The sequence below is a fragment of the Lycorma delicatula genome, chromosome 5 (assembly GCF_047948215.1).
Source record: "Lycorma delicatula isolate Av1 chromosome 5, ASM4794821v1, whole genome shotgun sequence".
NCBI lineage: Eukaryota > Metazoa > Arthropoda > Insecta > Hemiptera > Fulgoridae > Lycorma > Lycorma delicatula.
The window spans coordinates 154,108,325-154,126,905 of NC_134459.1; the positions used below are offsets into that span (position 1 = coordinate 154,108,325).

Sequence of the window (18,581 nt, forward strand, 5' to 3'; positions counted from 1 at the left end):
TTCGAGTTTTCAAAAATTTATAAGAAATTATTTTTGAGATTAGAGAGCTGGTTATTTTTCATTAACCATTTTATTTTTTTTATTTCAATGTTTACTTACTTTTAAAAGGCAGTTGCTTTTACATGAATTTGAATGCTAGACTGTCAATACCGGTGTTCTTTGGTGGTTAGGTTTTAATTAATCACACGACTTAAGAGCGGTAGATCTGAGTCTTCCAGACTACATGTTTACTGGTACAGTTACACATACATTGCAGCTACGTCAGGCCTGGCATGCCGGTAGCAGTAATTATATTTTCCTATACACACGCACACACACACACACACACACACACACACACACTCACACACCCAGACCCGGCAGTAGCTGGAAAACTGGTGGGAGAAAACAAACAAACTTACTTGCTAGTACTTGTTTTATTTATTTTGTTTGGTTAATTTTCAATTTAATTTGAGTTTACATGTAAGTCATCTGTTTCATCATTCTGGATTATAGGTTGAAAAAATCTGCACTAGATCAATAAAATTTCATCATTTTTATCTACATTTTTTTGTATGCTACACTTTCGTATATAGTTAATTGAAAATTTTCAGTATATATTTTTTAAAAAATGTTTTTTCTATTAGCATTTACCAACGGTATCTTATAGGGAAGTATACGTAAATTTGATTCATGATAGTCATATGAAGAGAGGTCCCCGATGAAACTCCTCATTAAAGCATACGAAAAAGGAAAAGCACTTGTATAAGTGATCCGAGTAAAACTAAATACTTACCGCTAGAAATAAAGCACAGGAAGAAGAAATAAAAACAATGTTCATCAATACCAATTTATAAAAGCAACACTACATACAAAATAAATATTCGTCGGTATAAAGAAACAGCTGTAATTGGTGGATTATAGTCACTGAAAGTGACATTCACTACTCAGTGCCATAGTCATCTTGCGCTCCGACTTATAGGTTTCTTCTTCAGATCGCTTCTTTGTACACCTCCCAGGTCCAGCACATGGAAAGATTTTAATCGCCTGATGTCATCGCTGTTCTCCATTTGAATTACTGCCAGATAATTTACGTTTTTCTAACCTTTGTTTGTTTCGCGAGCTAATTATTTGGATCTCTTCGAAAAATAGAAGGTAATCCTAGGTAGTAGTGAATCTCTCTACCCCCTAATAAACCACGGCGTCTCTGTTATGGTCCTAACCAACTTATTTTGGAATCTTTGAATTATCTCAATATTGTTGTTACATAGCTGGATCGACAATATCCAGACAGGTTTAAGGATAACCCTGTAGATCAACAGTTATTAGATAATGATGACTGAATTTCTACTCAACTACCAGTTTAGTTTCTTAAAATTGATGTTCAATTGTTTCCTCTTTTCTACAATGTAATCCTTCCACGTTAGGAATTTTTTGATTTATTTCATGTAATAATAAATAATTTGTATTTTACTTAAATCAATATTATTGAAATAATTTATTATTTTGAAATGGGTAAAATAATTTTTTTCCTAGTAATTTCTTTTGATAGATAGTACTTTAGCATAAAATTACAAGGATTTCATCATTTTTAAAACTCATAGAAACTAACTGCATCACAATGACAAAAAAATTAACATTTTCATGTATATCCTTGTTGGGTTGAATTGTTTTTAAATGAAGCATTTCAGGGTGGAAATAATCATTAACGTCTAGGAAAATCTTCAGTGTTAATTTTTCTTAAATAGTGTTAATTTACTCACTTGATGTCTTTAAACCATATATGAGTACGTTACCACAAAAAATTGAATTTATGAAGATCTTACACTAAATACATAGTGATCTTACTAACAGATCCTTAATAACATCAAAACTCCCCTTTCTTGAATATTGTCAATTTTAAAAACAGAATTAATTTTGAATAATCTGTATCATAACTTAAGTTCTTCATGATCAATCGATAATATTCATTCTAGCTGTTAGCTTATGAAAAACAAAAACTTTGTAGGTCCTTGTGTTGACTGTTAATAAATTATGGAAACTTTAAAAATCTTTTCAGCCTTTAAAGATAGAAAATGATATTTAACAAATATTATTTAATAGAAAGGATAAAATTGTAACACTGCTTTAACGGCTATTGTCGAGATAATATCCGCCTTGATGTAATACCTTGTTTAGGGTAATTACTCTATGTGTTTACCTCTGGTTCAAATAATAAATAAATATAACCATTTATCACTTCGTAATTAGATATAATCCTTTAATATTTGAATGAATAATACAAGATTATGTATTAGTGTATATAAATGCTTTTAATGAATCCACAAATGATAGATACATTATTATATTTTGTACGTTGAGTCCATGAAGATTGATAGAAGAAGACTGGAAGTAGACTGCCTGAATGTAGTGCGGAGCCGGCTTATATAGTGTGTACGGAGCCGCTGAATTGTCAGAAGCAGAGTGTGAACTGATAGAAAGACCATTAAATTTTGAGGTCCTTCTTAGATAAATTTTTAACAACATGCACTGAGTCTGAACAGGCATTGAAAACAAAATTTAACCTAAAAAAACTTCACAGACTACGACATCCATAACCAATGGACTACGACGTGTCATACCAAACGTAGATCGTTCCGCGTAGGAGCAGTTAGTCCATCGGGCTGGTCTAGTATTTACAACTCGTCATTGCAAATCAGCTGATTTCTATGTCGAGAGTTCTAAGGCTCAAATCCTTGTAAAGGCAATTACTTTTATACGGATTTGAATACAAGCTCGTAGATGCCTGTGTTATTTGTTGGTTGGGTTTCAATTAACCATACATCTCAGGAATGGTCGACCTGAGATTGTACAAGACTACACTTCATTTACATTTTTACATATCATCCTCTGAACTTACCTTACGGTAGTTCTTGAGGCTAAACAGAAAAAGAGAGAGAATAGGAACATTTACTAAATTTCATTTTTCTATATTTAACTGTTGTAAAATTATTTAACGGTTGACTTACTGTGTCAATATTCTGTAATAATAAATAGTATTTTCGTATACATAAAATTCACTGGTGTGCAGTTTAAATAAAGGGGTTTACGTTAAATTAACGGGAAATAGTCAGTTTTAATGTGTCAAGATATCTTTTAACTAGAATTATTTTATTTCACCAGTACGTAATAACCATAACAGTACCTGTTCTATTCTCTTTGTCATTTTCCTAACTTTAAAATATGAGATTTACATAGAGCTCATAAAATTAACTTTTAATTTCTGTTGAGAATGCCGGTAAAATTCGTGTAATTTTCAATCATTTTAGTTTAAAGTTACTTTTATATCTTAATATTAATTTTTATTATCTCCATTTGTTTTATACTTTATAATATGCATAAAAAATTAACCATCCAAATCTTTGTTTTAGTTTATAGATTTTATATTCTCCAGTTTTTTTTTTTTAAATGATATTAATTCAGTACACATGACCCACCAATTTTAGTCTTTTTATCAGTAGACCTCCTACTTTCAAAAACGTCTGTGCTTCCCTTGCCTTAAAACAATCATCCTCGTCTTGTATGTAATTAATCCATAAATATTTATATATTTTTCTGCGACACCATTTCAAAAACGTTTTTTTCTTTAATGTTTTTGGTACAGTGTTTAATTTACAATCGGTTCGAATTCACCGGAACCATAATTAAATTTGAATACAGAAAAAATTAAATTACATCCAGAGAGGGGTTTCCATTGAAATTCCTCAAAGAATTGTATATGTGTACATTTCTTATACAATATATATAAATATATAATATATATATATATATATATATAATATATATATATATATATATGTATTATATATATATATATATTATATATATATATATATATATGTATTATATATATATATATATTATATATATATAAAATATATAATATAAAGAACGAAGTACGAAGATGAGTCCAAAGAACAATGATAAAGTTCATAACGTAAAACCAAAGAAATCACTAAAAGAATAGTGTTATCAATCACACAAAAAATAACGATCAAAGAAACAGCGAAACAAATAAAAAAATCAACTAAAGTAAGTAGCAAAAGGAAATCAAGAAATTTCACGATTCACGACACCCTGGAGTAGCTGATTCATCTCAAACTTACAGGTCCAATACATGCAGTAGCAGTAGGCGCTTAATGTCCTCGCTGTACCCAGAAAGTTAAATATAACATTAGATATAAACATCTAAAAAACATAAAAAAGAAGCAATTATATTAAGTCTTTCAATTAATTTTAAGCCTTTTAAACCCCAAGATGTAGTAGCTATAAATTGCAGATAACACGCAAACTATTGTATTTATAATAATCGTAGTTATAACTTTCAATAATATTACACAAATATAACTGTATACCTTTATTCGGTAATTTACCTCTACGAAGGTTATACATAAAAACGTACCAGCATTATAAGAAAAGCTGGTGTGTTTTTTTATTTTTTTTTTAAATTTTATTCTTATATTAAATTGAATAATGAAATAGGCGAAACTATTTTATTAAATATTTTTCCATTTGTTATGAACTGTGATTGATCCTATTAGTTTTCTTTCAGGATCGAAAACTCTTTTGACCTTCCGGTCGCCATTTCACCTAGACCCGTTCCTAGCCCTGATGGGCTATAATGAACTCTTTTGATCTGCACAAATTCGTTTTCGAGGTCTTAATTATCTTTTTTATCCTTTACAAATTTACAAAATAAATTTCAACAATTTAGATTTATACAGCTATCCACATCTTAATATGGATTGCTAATTAAAACAGTATCCTTTTTTGAAAAAATATTTCCCTGATATAACATCATTCCTTCCACCAAAATCTTTGTTTCTTAATAAAATTTAATGTTACATATCTTATTTACAGAGCATATTTTCATTTAATTTTCAAAAATGTATCAAATCTATAAAACTTTCTGGAATTAAACGTTTGTAAAATTTAGCAATACTGTACAAATATTACAGAGAAAACAAAAAAAAAAAGATAGTAATAGAATCAGTTATTCGTTACATTCAGGGAATGTATTACATTTTTAGGGGTCTCAATAAATTCTTGCATAATCTCTTAACGATTTGTTATTATTTGTTGCAGATTTAGGCCTGTCACGTTTTCCCCTATTACTAATGCCCCCTGTTTCTTCAAATCGTTTGTTTGTTTTTGAGATTGTATCTTTTGAAATAGGATTACGATTATTAAATTTTGCATTAAACAATTTACAAACTTCATTATATGACCTACCTCTATCATTAAAACACCTCATTATTAAAATTGTGATGCTGTCCTGTTCGTTAAGTGAAATGACATGTTGTTAACAATGTTAGCAGGTAGGACAAATAAAATTAATTCAATAAAAAAACGATTATAGAAAAGCTAAAAATGATGTAAATTACAAGTGTCTTACAAATGCTGTTAAGGTAGAAAACTCAATTATCCAACCGTTCCCAATAAATTCTCATAAGAAACTAAAAGCACAACAATGAAACACTCTAAATGGAATATTACACAACAAGGATTAAGCTTCATTTTTGCAATAATGGTAAGAGACCATCAATGATCAGCTGATAAACATGATTAGGTGACATTATTTTTATTTATTTACTCATTAAATTGAAACAAAAAAAGCTTTTGCGTGTTTACTTTTTACTTCCCTTTTTTACGTTTTAAAATTTAATTTAACTTTTAAGTGATTTTATTTAAATTAGATTAAATTTAATTTAATTCAGTTTAATTTCATTTTATTCAATTTTTTTTTATTTGAACTTACTAGATTAAGTAATTTTTAAAATCTAGAATTTATCCCGCTGCCATTTTGGATACAAATATCGTACCAACGTTTTATTTTATCCATTTTTCTTGTCTTAATGAGATCTATTAAATCTTGTATCACTCAAAGGATGTTACCATTTAAAATATTTGAGTTACAATCCATGGGCCGTACCCCAAGAAGGGTTTGACATTCTATTACTCGTCAAAAGGTAAAGTAGGTGTCCGATATCGTATTCTGAAAGTTACAGTATTCTATCTCGAAAGGTTTTAAAGTTAAGGGATTTACAAACTTTTGACTCACGTATCCGAGTATGTCCGTATATGTATATAAACAGTTTCTTTTTTTTTTATTTATGTAGACTCAGAAAAACGTGTATTGCATATCGTGTCAGGAACAACATCTTAGCTTTGATCTTAATCCTAGGCAGTTAGACGTCGATTTTCACCTACGTTAAATTGGAAATAATTTTTATAAATATGATAAACCGTTTATTTATTTATTTAACATAATCTTAACCAAAATGAGTAAATATGAACGAAATAGTCATGTATATGCACAATAAACAATGTACATAATGTGACCAGATTTTTAAAAATCAAGTTTTAAGTTTAAATATAATGAATGGATTGTGGGCCCTGCACTGAATAAAAATATAACTTACATAAGAGCTTTGAAAAAAATCCCATTCGCGTAACTACCATTTCTTACTATACCCTAAAGCAAGGATTATTTATTTACCTTGGGGTTTTGTTTCACAGTAGTAAGGACTGCAATTTAACATACCTCTAGTTGCAAAATGTGTTTCATTCTCTTTTGTACTAGATTTCTCTGTGGAGAAATTTAAACCAAAACTAAAACTAGAATATATATCACGTTTTAAAATAAGAGAATAGAATAACTGTCCACTTATATAAATAGGAATGAGGTTATTAAGAAATCTCTATTTTATTTTAAATTGTTGAAAATGTTACTTATTTTCAATAAAATTAAAAAAAAAGGAATATGAATAAGTGTCTTAATTTTAATGTTTATTAAAAACAATTTTCAGTAAATAGTTTATGAATATTTTTATATTTATTCATTCTTTTTTTAACTTCTACTATATAATATTTTAAACTTTACTTTTCCATTCTCTATTATCTTTTAAAAATCATTTATCATCAGTTCAAAACTATCTACGGTTTATTGGATCTCTTAGAGAAATTTTCGATACAAAATAAAAGTAAATAAATTTTTTAATTACTTTCAAACATACATAAAATAACCATATTTCCTATCGAAAAATTGATTTTTTTAAATTTGTTAAAATTAGAGTAAAAATACATACATAATTTGTTTTTAAACATTTATGAAATAAAATATTGAAACTAAATATTAGAAAAGCAAAAATAAAAATATAAATTCCAAAATGAAATTAATATTTTACTCGAGTATTAAACGGCTTTATGCTGTACTACATTACATTTTCATACACCCATGAAGAGTATATTATGATTGGAAGTCAAAGTTTATAGTTCAAAGTCAAAGTCAAGTTTATATTCTGGATTTCAGTATTTTCATATTATTCTCTATCAGGCTTACGAATAAATTAGAACTTCAAGAGGTAGAAAGGCTGTTCTCAAATGTAGACCAGAACATTTTTTTTTTTCAATACTTAAGTTTTTTAACTCTTTTACTTGGAGGTACTTGCGGAAGTACCCATGTCCTGTGAGGAGGTGGGTAAGGTGAAAATTCACCTCACTATGCACCAGGGTCTTCGGTCTTTAATGTGTTATCTGGTTTACTTCCCTTAAGTATAATAATAATAATACTTATATTTTTATTATGAGTTTTAAATCAACAATGTATCATTTTCCTGACATATTTTTTTGTCCTGACTTGTACACATAAGGATGTACACAGTGTGTGTATTATGTACTCGATCTTTAGGTAGAGTATGGAAGTAAGAGCCTATGTTACGTAGAGTACCGTTTGGTAGAGTACTGTAATTTTATATACTTTAATTGAGGTTATTATGTTACTGAGGTTCTTATTCGAGTAAAAAACTCTTTTATAAGTGATAATAATCAGATTTGATTTTTCCCTGAGCAACGAAGTTTACTATACAACGGCTACTTCGTATGATAAACAGAGTTACTTGCAGAGCATAATCCTACTATTTGTTAGGCTTGGCATGGTTAAGTGTAACAGTGTTTTGCTTAATGATAAAAGCAACAGAAAATTACTTCATCCCTTACTTATGTTAGACAGCTTAACATGAAATTCTTCTTATGTTGTAATGATTATTTTAGAACAACTTGAGCCTCATTTTTAGATTAATTTTTTTGTTATGAATCATTATAGGTATCTAACATAACTTAACTATATTTTGTTGATCGTAATTCTCTTAATGACGGATTAATTAACTGCATTGTCTATTACTCATGTCAGGTTTTTTTTTTTTAATTTAGTAATCACATTTTTAATGTTATGTTATTTTACCTAGGAATAAATTTAAACATAAAATAAATTATTATTTTATTTTCTAAATGAAGACTAATTGTACTGCTAGATGGTATTGTCATGCAATCTTTGTATTATTGTAATTGTATTTAAATCCGAAGATAATTATTTAAAAGGGCTCGAATATTGTAATTCTGTAGTTCCAAAAATCATTGACTGGTTTGTTTTTTAATTATTTAACTTTAATTATAAAGAGTACTGTTATGTTTGTTTAACATTACCGCTATAATGTTTTTTTTAAATGCACGGGATATTGCTAATCGCGTGGGTAACATTGTCATAATGAAAAACATGATATTTTTATTGTCCTTAGTGTAAAATTTCAGGGGATTATAATCAAATTGACTTGGCTTGCAATAAAATAATACTAATATAAGTAAACCATTTACGAATGATCACCTATCAAAAAACAATTTTCGTATAACTAATTGAGGATGATTTCAAAAATTTTTTTCACTACCTTATACAGTTAGTTTTCAGGAGTTGAATTAACTAGAAAAGTCAGCGATGAGGATCTCGTTTAACTACCCCAACAGGACGCGTATTATTGAAAGTCACGAACAAAATTTTTCCAGTATTTCATCGAATGTACCAACTTACTTGCCCACCCACTCAAGAAGACTCTTAGATTTTTGAGATTGCTTTATTAAAAAAGGTCGTGTCAGACGTGTAATCCAACATCTAGTACAGTTATGATCTTTCATCAGAACACCCACCAGTTATTTCATCAATCTCTTCGATTTTCAGTAGCACACCATCATATCTACCTTTAACGAATACATTTATAGATTGGTGTTATTTCTGACAAATTTTAGATGATAGATTCATTTGTAACGTCAGACTCAAATATGAGGACTGTCCAATCAGGACAATCCTGGTTTCCAATGAAACCAAGACCTTCAAAACCGGAAAATTCTGTCTAAGGAATTACAGTAATATATATTCCAGTAAACATTAGAATTTCAGTCGCTGAAAAATTGAGGCTGAGGAGGATATGACAGATTTCTTGAAGTCCCGTAGACACTAGAAACTACAACAATACTGCTCGTAATCTTAAAAGAATGCTACAAAATTTTAACAATGAATAATTGAAGACTACTTTGAGCTATTGTCTCCAAACGACAGCACCAACTTTTCTCTTAAAGGCTGCTAAATTGGACGAAACAACTAATCCATTTTTTAGACTTTCATATGGAAATTGGGCAAGAATCCAAAAAGAAAAACTGAAGAATTTGTGTACGTCAGTTGTCAGATATTTTTCTCCATTCCCTTTTAATTCAAAAAATGATAATGTGATCTTTAACTTACTTTTATCTTCATTTCAAATGTCTCATCCGTTAAAACCTTTCACCATTAACCAAATTTTTGAAATCATTGATAAAAATTTTAATCTTAAAATTTTCCGGGTTGGAACTTAATTACTAGACATATGTTGAAAGAACTACCGTAGAAAGCATTTAGACTAATTACTTTGATTTTTAACGCTATTCTCAGAATTTAATATATCCAGGATCTATGGAAAAATGCAAAAATCATTATGGTTTTCAAACCAGGTGAAGCGTTTAATTTTAAAACATCATATCGGCCGATTAACTTTCTACCTGTATTTTCAAAATTTTTCGAAAGACTTCTATTTGAAAGATTAAAACCTTACTCAGAACAAAACTATGTAATACCTGGCTATCAGTATGGATTACGGGCGCAAGCCATAGTACCTATATAGCAGGCTTTTAGAAGAAAAGAACTTATTTTGCTCTACTAGTTTTCTTGATAACTGTGTCCTCGTTAAAGTGGTGTACACCGGCTTTCTTTTTAAAATCAAACTGTGCCTACTTTATAACTATTTTAATATTTTCAGTTGTTTTTTAAATATTAGGCATTTCATGATTAAGTTCCAGACTTAGTCGTCTCAATTACTTTCCATAAATGCAGGTGTTCCTCAAGTAAGTGCTCTAGCTTCGATCCTGTAGTCTATATAGACCACCGATAATACTGTTTCTCCGAATACTATAATAGCTGCTTCTGCTAGTGACATAGCAGTACAAGAAATTAACGAGTCACCAGACACCAGGTAACAGCACCTTTTTTAGAACAGTTAAATGATGTTGAAGCATGGCAGAAGTTGTGGCGTATAAAGTCTGGTGAAAATACAAGTTGACACGATACTGTCCCAAAAAACATCTCCCCACATTTAATATCTGTTTAATAATTTGTTACATTTAATAACATTCAGCTACCACGATCAGATTCGGCAAAATACCTTGACGAATTACTTGCATGAAGAATTCATATTTGTATAAAAAGGAAACAACTGAATATTATACTTCTCTGAACGGTTAGTAATTTAGAAGAACATCCTTAAATCGATCTGCACCTATGGCATCTAGTTACGAGGAATTTCAGCAGTTTCTAAGCTAATATTACAACGATTTTAATCCAAAGTTTTACGTACCATCACAGATTTACCTTGGTACGTTACAAATAACATTACACATCGATATCTCAACATAACTACAGTCGCAGAATAAATCTCAAGATTTGCTTCTACGTACCATTCAAGACTCAATAGCCTTCCAAATGGTCTGATAGTTAACCATTGCGACAACAGTGACAACATTCGTAGTTTACAGCGTTAAATTCTACTCACGTTTTTTTTTAAATTCAGCACTTCTAAGAACTAAATGCACATATTAATTTCTGTTGGGGTTTTCTCCTTTAAGACATTTACGATCATTCACTTAATCTATTCGTTGTTCCAACGGAACAAATAATACTAGATATCTAATTGGGTAAAAAAAATTTATGAGTATTTTTCTGTGATCAAGCTCAAACGAAGTTATGGCTCTTTGTATTTAATGACATTCAAAAAGAAAAGGGAGCGTTTTATCTCATACCTTATTGGAATACAATTAATTCGCTTAGTTCTAATATTATATATTTAGTTACCATTCAATTCAACTAGCTCCTGTAATAGGATAACAGTTACATCACGAATAGAGTGGTGCATTATCCAATACGTCAAACATTCTGAACCTTCTATACTATGGTATAGTATATATTTTATATTCTTTTTAACCCTTTTTTTTAATATCTTTAAAAAATGTATTCGTTTTTTAATAGGAAAATGGTGACGGACGTCGAAGAGAAACTGAAAGTAGACGGAGTCAATCTCGTATTAAACGGAGAGCTTGGAGAGAAACGAACAGAGAACGACTAGCCTCTTCAATATCCGGTGAGTGATGAGTTTTGCTACAGAATTTATTGAAATTACTATTCAGCATGTTTTCATGCTAAACGTATAAAAAAATTATGAATTTTTTTAATCTCTGCTATGATATATTATTGTATTTTTTTCATAGTATTTTAAAATAATATTAAAAATAAAATTTGATAAACGGATGGTTTAAATTGAGTTAATAGAACCGAGTTTATCCTTATTTCGGTAGGTATATCTCGTTAACCAAACAGTATACTACTTTCTTATTGAATTAAAGGAACAATATATTAAGTTTAATAAATTATTAATTTTTAAGTTGATTAGATTTATTAACTATTATTGTTTTTAATAATAATTGTTAAAATATTTGTATAGTTATTTTTTTTATTTCTAATTATTACAATTCGTACAAACAACTCCGTTCTCTTTTAATATCAACATAATTTTTTTGAAATATTATTTTGTATTATATAAATATTATCATTTTATTATAGAGTTATTTTTTTTTCTTTTTAAAGAAAATATTGAATTTTGATCGTGCAACTTGGATTTTGATTTGAACCACTCTTTCACTTACCCGTAGAAATATTTCTATTTCTGTACTTTAACTAGCGTAGTAAAACTTTGAAAGCAAATTTTATTATCTTAAATAAACTCGTTTATTAGTAAAATGTGATTCAATATGTTTTTACTTTCCCGGCTATAGCTGCAAAGGGAACTTATATAGATCGGTAAAAAAATTTACTTTTTAATGTTTTTTACCTTAAGGAGACATTTTAAAAAATTTAACAAATTTAAATAGATTGTAAATAATTTGAAAAAAAATATTTTTCCAATCCTCTCAGCTACCACAAAAGACTGTTTTTTTATTTATTTTTGACAGTATTTTTTTTTTCTTATAACTCTAAACCCGTCGATCTTCTTCAAATTTGATACACAGGTACTACCTTTGAGGGGAAAGAATTTAATACATTTTTGAAACGATTGGAAAAAAGGTGGTGGGAATGTTTTGACCGAAATAAAATTTTAAGTCTTTACTGGGCCACTTTAGAATATTTTCTTACAAATGTTGAAATTTTTTTTAGCAAGGTCACTAATTTTTATTTAGCATTTACCTCCTTCCTCAAAAAATACTTTATATTTTTCTTTCTTTAGCTATATCTTGTTTCAGAAAAGGGGTTAATGGAAGTTTTTTTGCATCTGTATTTTCTACATTGACAGGCCATCACCTAAAACAATAATAGTTTTCTTATCATCCCACTCCAATGGTCTTTCTTTCTTTTTTCTATTTAGCCTCCAGAAATTACCGGTCATGCATTACTTCAGAGGATGAATGAGGATGATATGTATGAGTGTAAATGAAGTGTACTCTTGTATAGTGTCAGTTCGATCAATCCGGAGATGGGTGGTTAATTGAAACCCAACCACCATAGAACACCGGTGTCTACGATCTAGTATTGAAATCCGTATAAAAGTAACTGCCTTTACTACTTTACTAGGATTTGAACATTGGAACTCTCGACTTCCAGATCAGCTGATTTGGGAAGACGCGTTCACCACTAGACCAACCCGGTGGGTTCCACCAAAAAGCTTTTTTAATTAAATAATCTTTTTTACTTCCTTGTGCACCTCCTCTTTTAATTGCAATCGACTGAATGAAATGTATCAAAAAAAGCTCAAAATCTCTAAAATTTGGATTTTTGACTATTTCTTAACTGCAGTAATAAGCCCTCGTTTGAAAGCTTTTCAACTGTGTATCGTAAGTGGTACTTATTTTCATTGGTTCCAGAGTTACAGAAATATTAAAAGTTTAATTAACGAAATATTTGGATCTTACAATGGAAGGCAGATCGGTTTCGAATCAGACTTCATCTCCTTTTTTTATATTGATTTATCAATAATTATTAATTTGTGATAGTAAAAAAAAAGATGTGTATATATAAATTAAATTACATATACACTAAATTAACAGGCGTACAAGGAAGTCGTTTAGCGTCCACATCAAATTTTTAAATTTATTTTAAATTTTGGTCAATAATTTTTTGTTAGACCTTACTCCTTAATACTTCTTTAAAAAGAATTAACCAAAAATATTCAAATCCTGGAAAATTACAACTTTAACTATTTAGAATTGTGGCTGTATCATCTTATTCTGATGTCTTGTACAGACTCAGGTCGACCATCCCTGAGACGTATGGTTAATTGCATCCCAAACACCATAGTACCTCAGTATTAACTATCTAAAATTCAAATCCGTATAAAAGCAAATAACTACCAGGATTTGAATCTTAAAACCTTCGACTTCGAAAATCAGCTGTTAAACAACAGATTTACAATGACGAGTTAATCACTCGACCAGCCCGCCGGCTAATCGGATATAATTGAATTTCTGTATATTATTATTATTTTATTTTTTTATACGTATAACATTTTATTTTTATTTTTTAATATATGTAAAACAAGCTTAAATTTTATTTTTTTAGTACATTTATGACTTAGAATCTTTTATGGTCTCATTTAATGAAATAAATATTAGACACAGCCGCACTGAAATTATTCCTTTTTTTTATTATTATATTTTACTTTACTTTCAACCAAATAATTGGTAAAATACCGCGAAACAGTTTAATATAAAAACATTAATAAAATATTGTATGTTTTTAAAGTTTTAGTACGTAATTTAAAAATTTTTATTTTTTAAAATCTTTATTTATCTTTGGAAAAAATTTAATATAATTTTTTTAATTTAATATCATATTTTAAATGTTTAAGTGTTAAATGTTTTGTAAATCTTTAAGTAAAAATTTCTCTTGCAGAAAAAATTTTAACCGCTTTAAAAGTCGCGTTCGCTAAGATACAGTTATTGTTATTTGCAAAGTATATTGGTGACAAATGTAATAGAAAAACTTCTCTAATAAATGCATTAATATTTTCACTCAAAATTTGCCAAATTGATATTACCGTTTTACTGGTATTTAAGAAGTTAACATTTTTGAAGTTATTTTATCAAAATTAAGTTTTTTAATTTGATTGCCTACATCTTATTACGGTTTGTTAAAAAATTTTTAATTTAAATAAATATGCTATTCTCTTCACAAGGTGTTATATGTAATTTGTTAAAGTGATAAGTTTAGTTAATAAACTGAAACAATTTTTATTTAAAAATAATGATCTAACTTTAGAAAACTATAGAAATCAACGTTGGGTTTTATAATTTTATGAAATATCTCAGTTTTTAAGGGAATGAAAATAATCTTTTTGATGAAGTATATGTTCAGTTTAAATCTGTAATTTCTTAGCTTAAATTTTTAGGGCACTTCAAGCGATGAGTAAGGCTTTAATCTTTTACTTTCGTATAGATTTAATAACATTTTTCATATTTTCATTACACATAAATATAATTAAATAATATCTATCAAATTCTGTCTATGAATTTCCATAGCAAAAGTTATTTTATTACCCGATGGAGTGATTCAAAATTTCATTATGTTCATTCTTTTTTTACGTCTTTTGTGTTATTTTTCTTTGTCAAAAAAGAAATAGCAGTTTCCTTTTTATTTCTTTTAATTTCTGTAATTTATTAAAAAAAAATTCAGAATATTATTGTTTTTGTTATTGTATTTTGTTTAATCTAGAATTTATATATTTCTGATCATTATTGTACAGAGCGTTTCATAATGTTCTTAGGAGTTACAAAAATTCAGTACGAAAAAGTATTTACTTACCTAAATGAAAGTTGTACGAGGTGATGCAAAGACTCAAACAGTTTTTGTTAAAATCTATAAATTTCAATATATGCTCCTTTGGTGACCCGGCACACATCAATACGAAGATCAACGCTTGCCAAACTCATTCTAACATGCCATTTTCGATAGAGTTGATTGCATTAATTATGCGATCCTTTAGCTCAGCGATATCGTGCGGCATTGGTGGGATAAACACCTTATCATTCACGTAACCCCAGAGAAAGAAATCACATGGCGTGAGGTCTGGTGATCTTGGTGGCCACAGCATAATGTGTTGGTCTTCTTCAGACGCACGTCCTATCCAGCGCCGAGGTAATGTTGTGTTAAGGTACTGTCGAACCTCGTTATGAAAACGGGCAGGACAACCATCTTGCTGGAAAATGTTGAGTAGCTGAGGCATAAGCCGTAATTGTAACATATCATGCCGGTTACTGTCGTTTCCATAAAAAAGAACAGCCCGTACACTACCTCACGAGAGTTCGCACAAAAAATGTTTACCTTCGGAGAATCCCGAATGTGTTCCACATAAGCGTGTGGGTTTTCAGTTCCCCAAACTCGCACGTTATGACGGTTTAATTTGCCGCTAATATGGAAAGTAGCTTCATCGCTGAAAATTATCTTGTTTAGAAAACCTTCATCTAACAACATCTTTTCCTGTAACTAAACAAAAATCGAACCTACGTGTTTCATCTCCATCAGAAAGACGCTGGATTAATTGATGACGGTACGGTTTGCATAATAAACTTTTACGGAGAACTCTCCACACTGTTGTTTTCGGAATTCCTAATTCTCTGCCTGCAGCCGCAGTCGATTTTGACGGGCTGCGAATGAAACTTGTTCGACATTGCACACGTTCGACATTGACTTCTGAGGTTGATTGACGACCAGTTGATTTTCGCTTGCACAAGCAACCGGTTTCACTGAATTTTTTATACCGTGCACGAATTTAATTCTCACTTCGTGGCTCCTTATGAAATTTCAACCGAAACACACGTTGGACAGAAATTACTGACTTTGACAAGTGAAATTCTAACATACAACGACTTCTCGCTTCCTGGGGCAGCCATTTTCTCTAATGTCGACGCCTAGCGAGCAAATGGTTTACTAACTGCCTAGTATATGTGGAAAAAAACGTTTTTTAAGTACTCTTTCGTACAGTAGTTGTTTTATTCTTATGAGTGAAATAGTTTTTTGTTAATGAATTTTCGAAACTCCGAAGAACATTATGAAACGCCCTGTACAATATTGAACTATTGATATTACTTATAAGCAAATTAGTAGAAAAATATACTTAAACAGGAGGAATGAAATTAACTTGAACACAGTACCAAATTAACTATTTATCTTTATTTATAAAAGTATTATTAATTTTTCATTAACTTGAGTTGTACAGTTAATTATTATAGGATCACTTCTATTGTAGTAACTAATGTTACAATATTATATGTTACACTATAATATATGCAGTGAATTCCGGATAATCGGGCCGCTTCGGAACCGGGAAAATATGGCCCTACTAAGTGATATTTATGAAAAATCAGGAGGTACACTCAAATACAGTAAAGTACATAATAATTATAAAGCAAGATTTAACGTATTATTTAGCATTTTATTTCCAATATAGTACTAAAGTTTCATAAAGACCACTATTAAATTACAGAATTATTAAATTGTTTTTGTAGTAAAAAAAAAAGTCTGATAAAAAAATAGAGGTACAAGGCAAAATAATTACTGCATTTTATGGTCAGTAAAATACAGAAATTTATCTCTTATTAGGTTTTACTTTCTTAAAAAAATTCGTCTACTTCGTTTTATCATCTCACTTTCGTTACTCGGCGTTATACAAATTTAACGTAGACTCACAGTTCTTTGAGTGGGCTTCCTTCTGTGCCTTGTTGCATAAAATACTGGTGAAGTCGGTCAATAAAGTTTTTTTTTTTTTTTGCATCTTGTGTAGTTTGCGTTTGACTTTGGGTTTCTTTTCATCATCGTCAATTTCGTCCAGTTTTAGAGTTATCTTTTTCCTTTTTGGTAATTTCATCATCACCTGTTTCATTTTAATCTGAGAATTCTATGTTTTAATCGATTTTCAAAAACTCCTTAAAATTTTCAACCTGCTGAAAAGTGTTAACATAATCTTCCGTATCTAATATTTCAGAATCATTGTCGGTATCGGCTTTTAAATCAGATTTGCCAAAGCAATTTCTGATTGCGCTATTTTTACTCTCCACAACCATTAACTATGAATCGAATTGCCTGTAACAAATTGATACGTGCATTGACATCGTTTAGGGCGGAAGAAGTCAACATGTTTTCTTAACTTTCTTTTAAAATTTAACTTATTAGTTTACTTCGATTAATGGATTTTAATTTTTTTTTATATTCTCAGGTCGATTGGTTGAATTAACTTGTTGTATCCGGTAGAAAAAATTCTGTTTAATATTCCTTAATCCTATATTAGGATGCGCAGCGGCAATTGTCAATAAGCAGGAGATTTTTGTTAAAACTTGTTATCCCAACTACCGAATCACGAAAATTAGACTCATTGTCCACGCATTTTTGTTTTTTCCCAATTGTTATCTCCCTACCTGTAGCGTTTAAAAACGGTTAAACGAGGTACATCACAAATAAAACTGTTATTTTACTAGTAAAATAAAGAAACATACGAAATAGTGCGTCATATAAGCGGCATTTTTGGCCCTTAAATCGGCGTAATTTTATATGAATTATACGAAAATATTTCTGTTTTTACAAAACTGTCCCAATTAAACGGCTGAATAACCGAAATTCACTGTATATATTTACATATATATATATATATATATATATATATAGTTATTTATTTTATTTTATTGGATTGACCAGAGTAGAGAATAAATAAAGTAGGATGACTAACCTTATTCCATTATATATGCAGGAGCGCTTTCGCGATTTATTTGCGTCATTAGCTGCATTATATGTTCATTTCAAATTACATTATAAACTTCGTATAATATAATACATATGCATTTTTTTTTTATTTTAATGAAAAATTTAAAACCTTTAATTTTTTTAAATTTTTTTATTTTAAACTATTATTCAGATAATAAAAAATGACAATAAATTTAAAAATATGAAAAATTCATTAAAATTAACATAAAAAATTAATTTGTAAAATTATGATGTAAAGGCATAAAATCAAATTAAAATTCAAAATTAAATTTTACTTAAATTATTTTTATTTTATTTTAATTTTTGATTTTTAATTTTTAATTGTTATTTTATTTTATGCCTTTACGTCATATTTTTACAATTTAATCTTAATTTAATTTTTCATGTTAATTAATTATTTTTAAAT

At 29.1% G+C, this 18,581-nt stretch overlaps 1 protein-coding gene across 4 annotated transcripts in view; it reads left to right on the forward strand.

Annotated features, from left to right (window-relative positions):
• Positions 1–18,581, forward strand: part of LOC142325503 (1-phosphatidylinositol 4,5-bisphosphate phosphodiesterase epsilon-1-like) — a 1,691,101-nt gene that overhangs the window by 874,416 nt on the left and 798,104 nt on the right. For all 4 annotated transcript variants that reach the window (XM_075367353.1, XM_075367348.1, XM_075367349.1 and 1 more), the window contains one exon: positions 11,402–11,513. In XM_075367353.1, the coding sequence (XP_075223468.1) occupies positions 11,402–11,513 (112 nt within the window). The remainder of the gene's footprint in view (positions 1–11,401; positions 11,514–18,581) is intronic.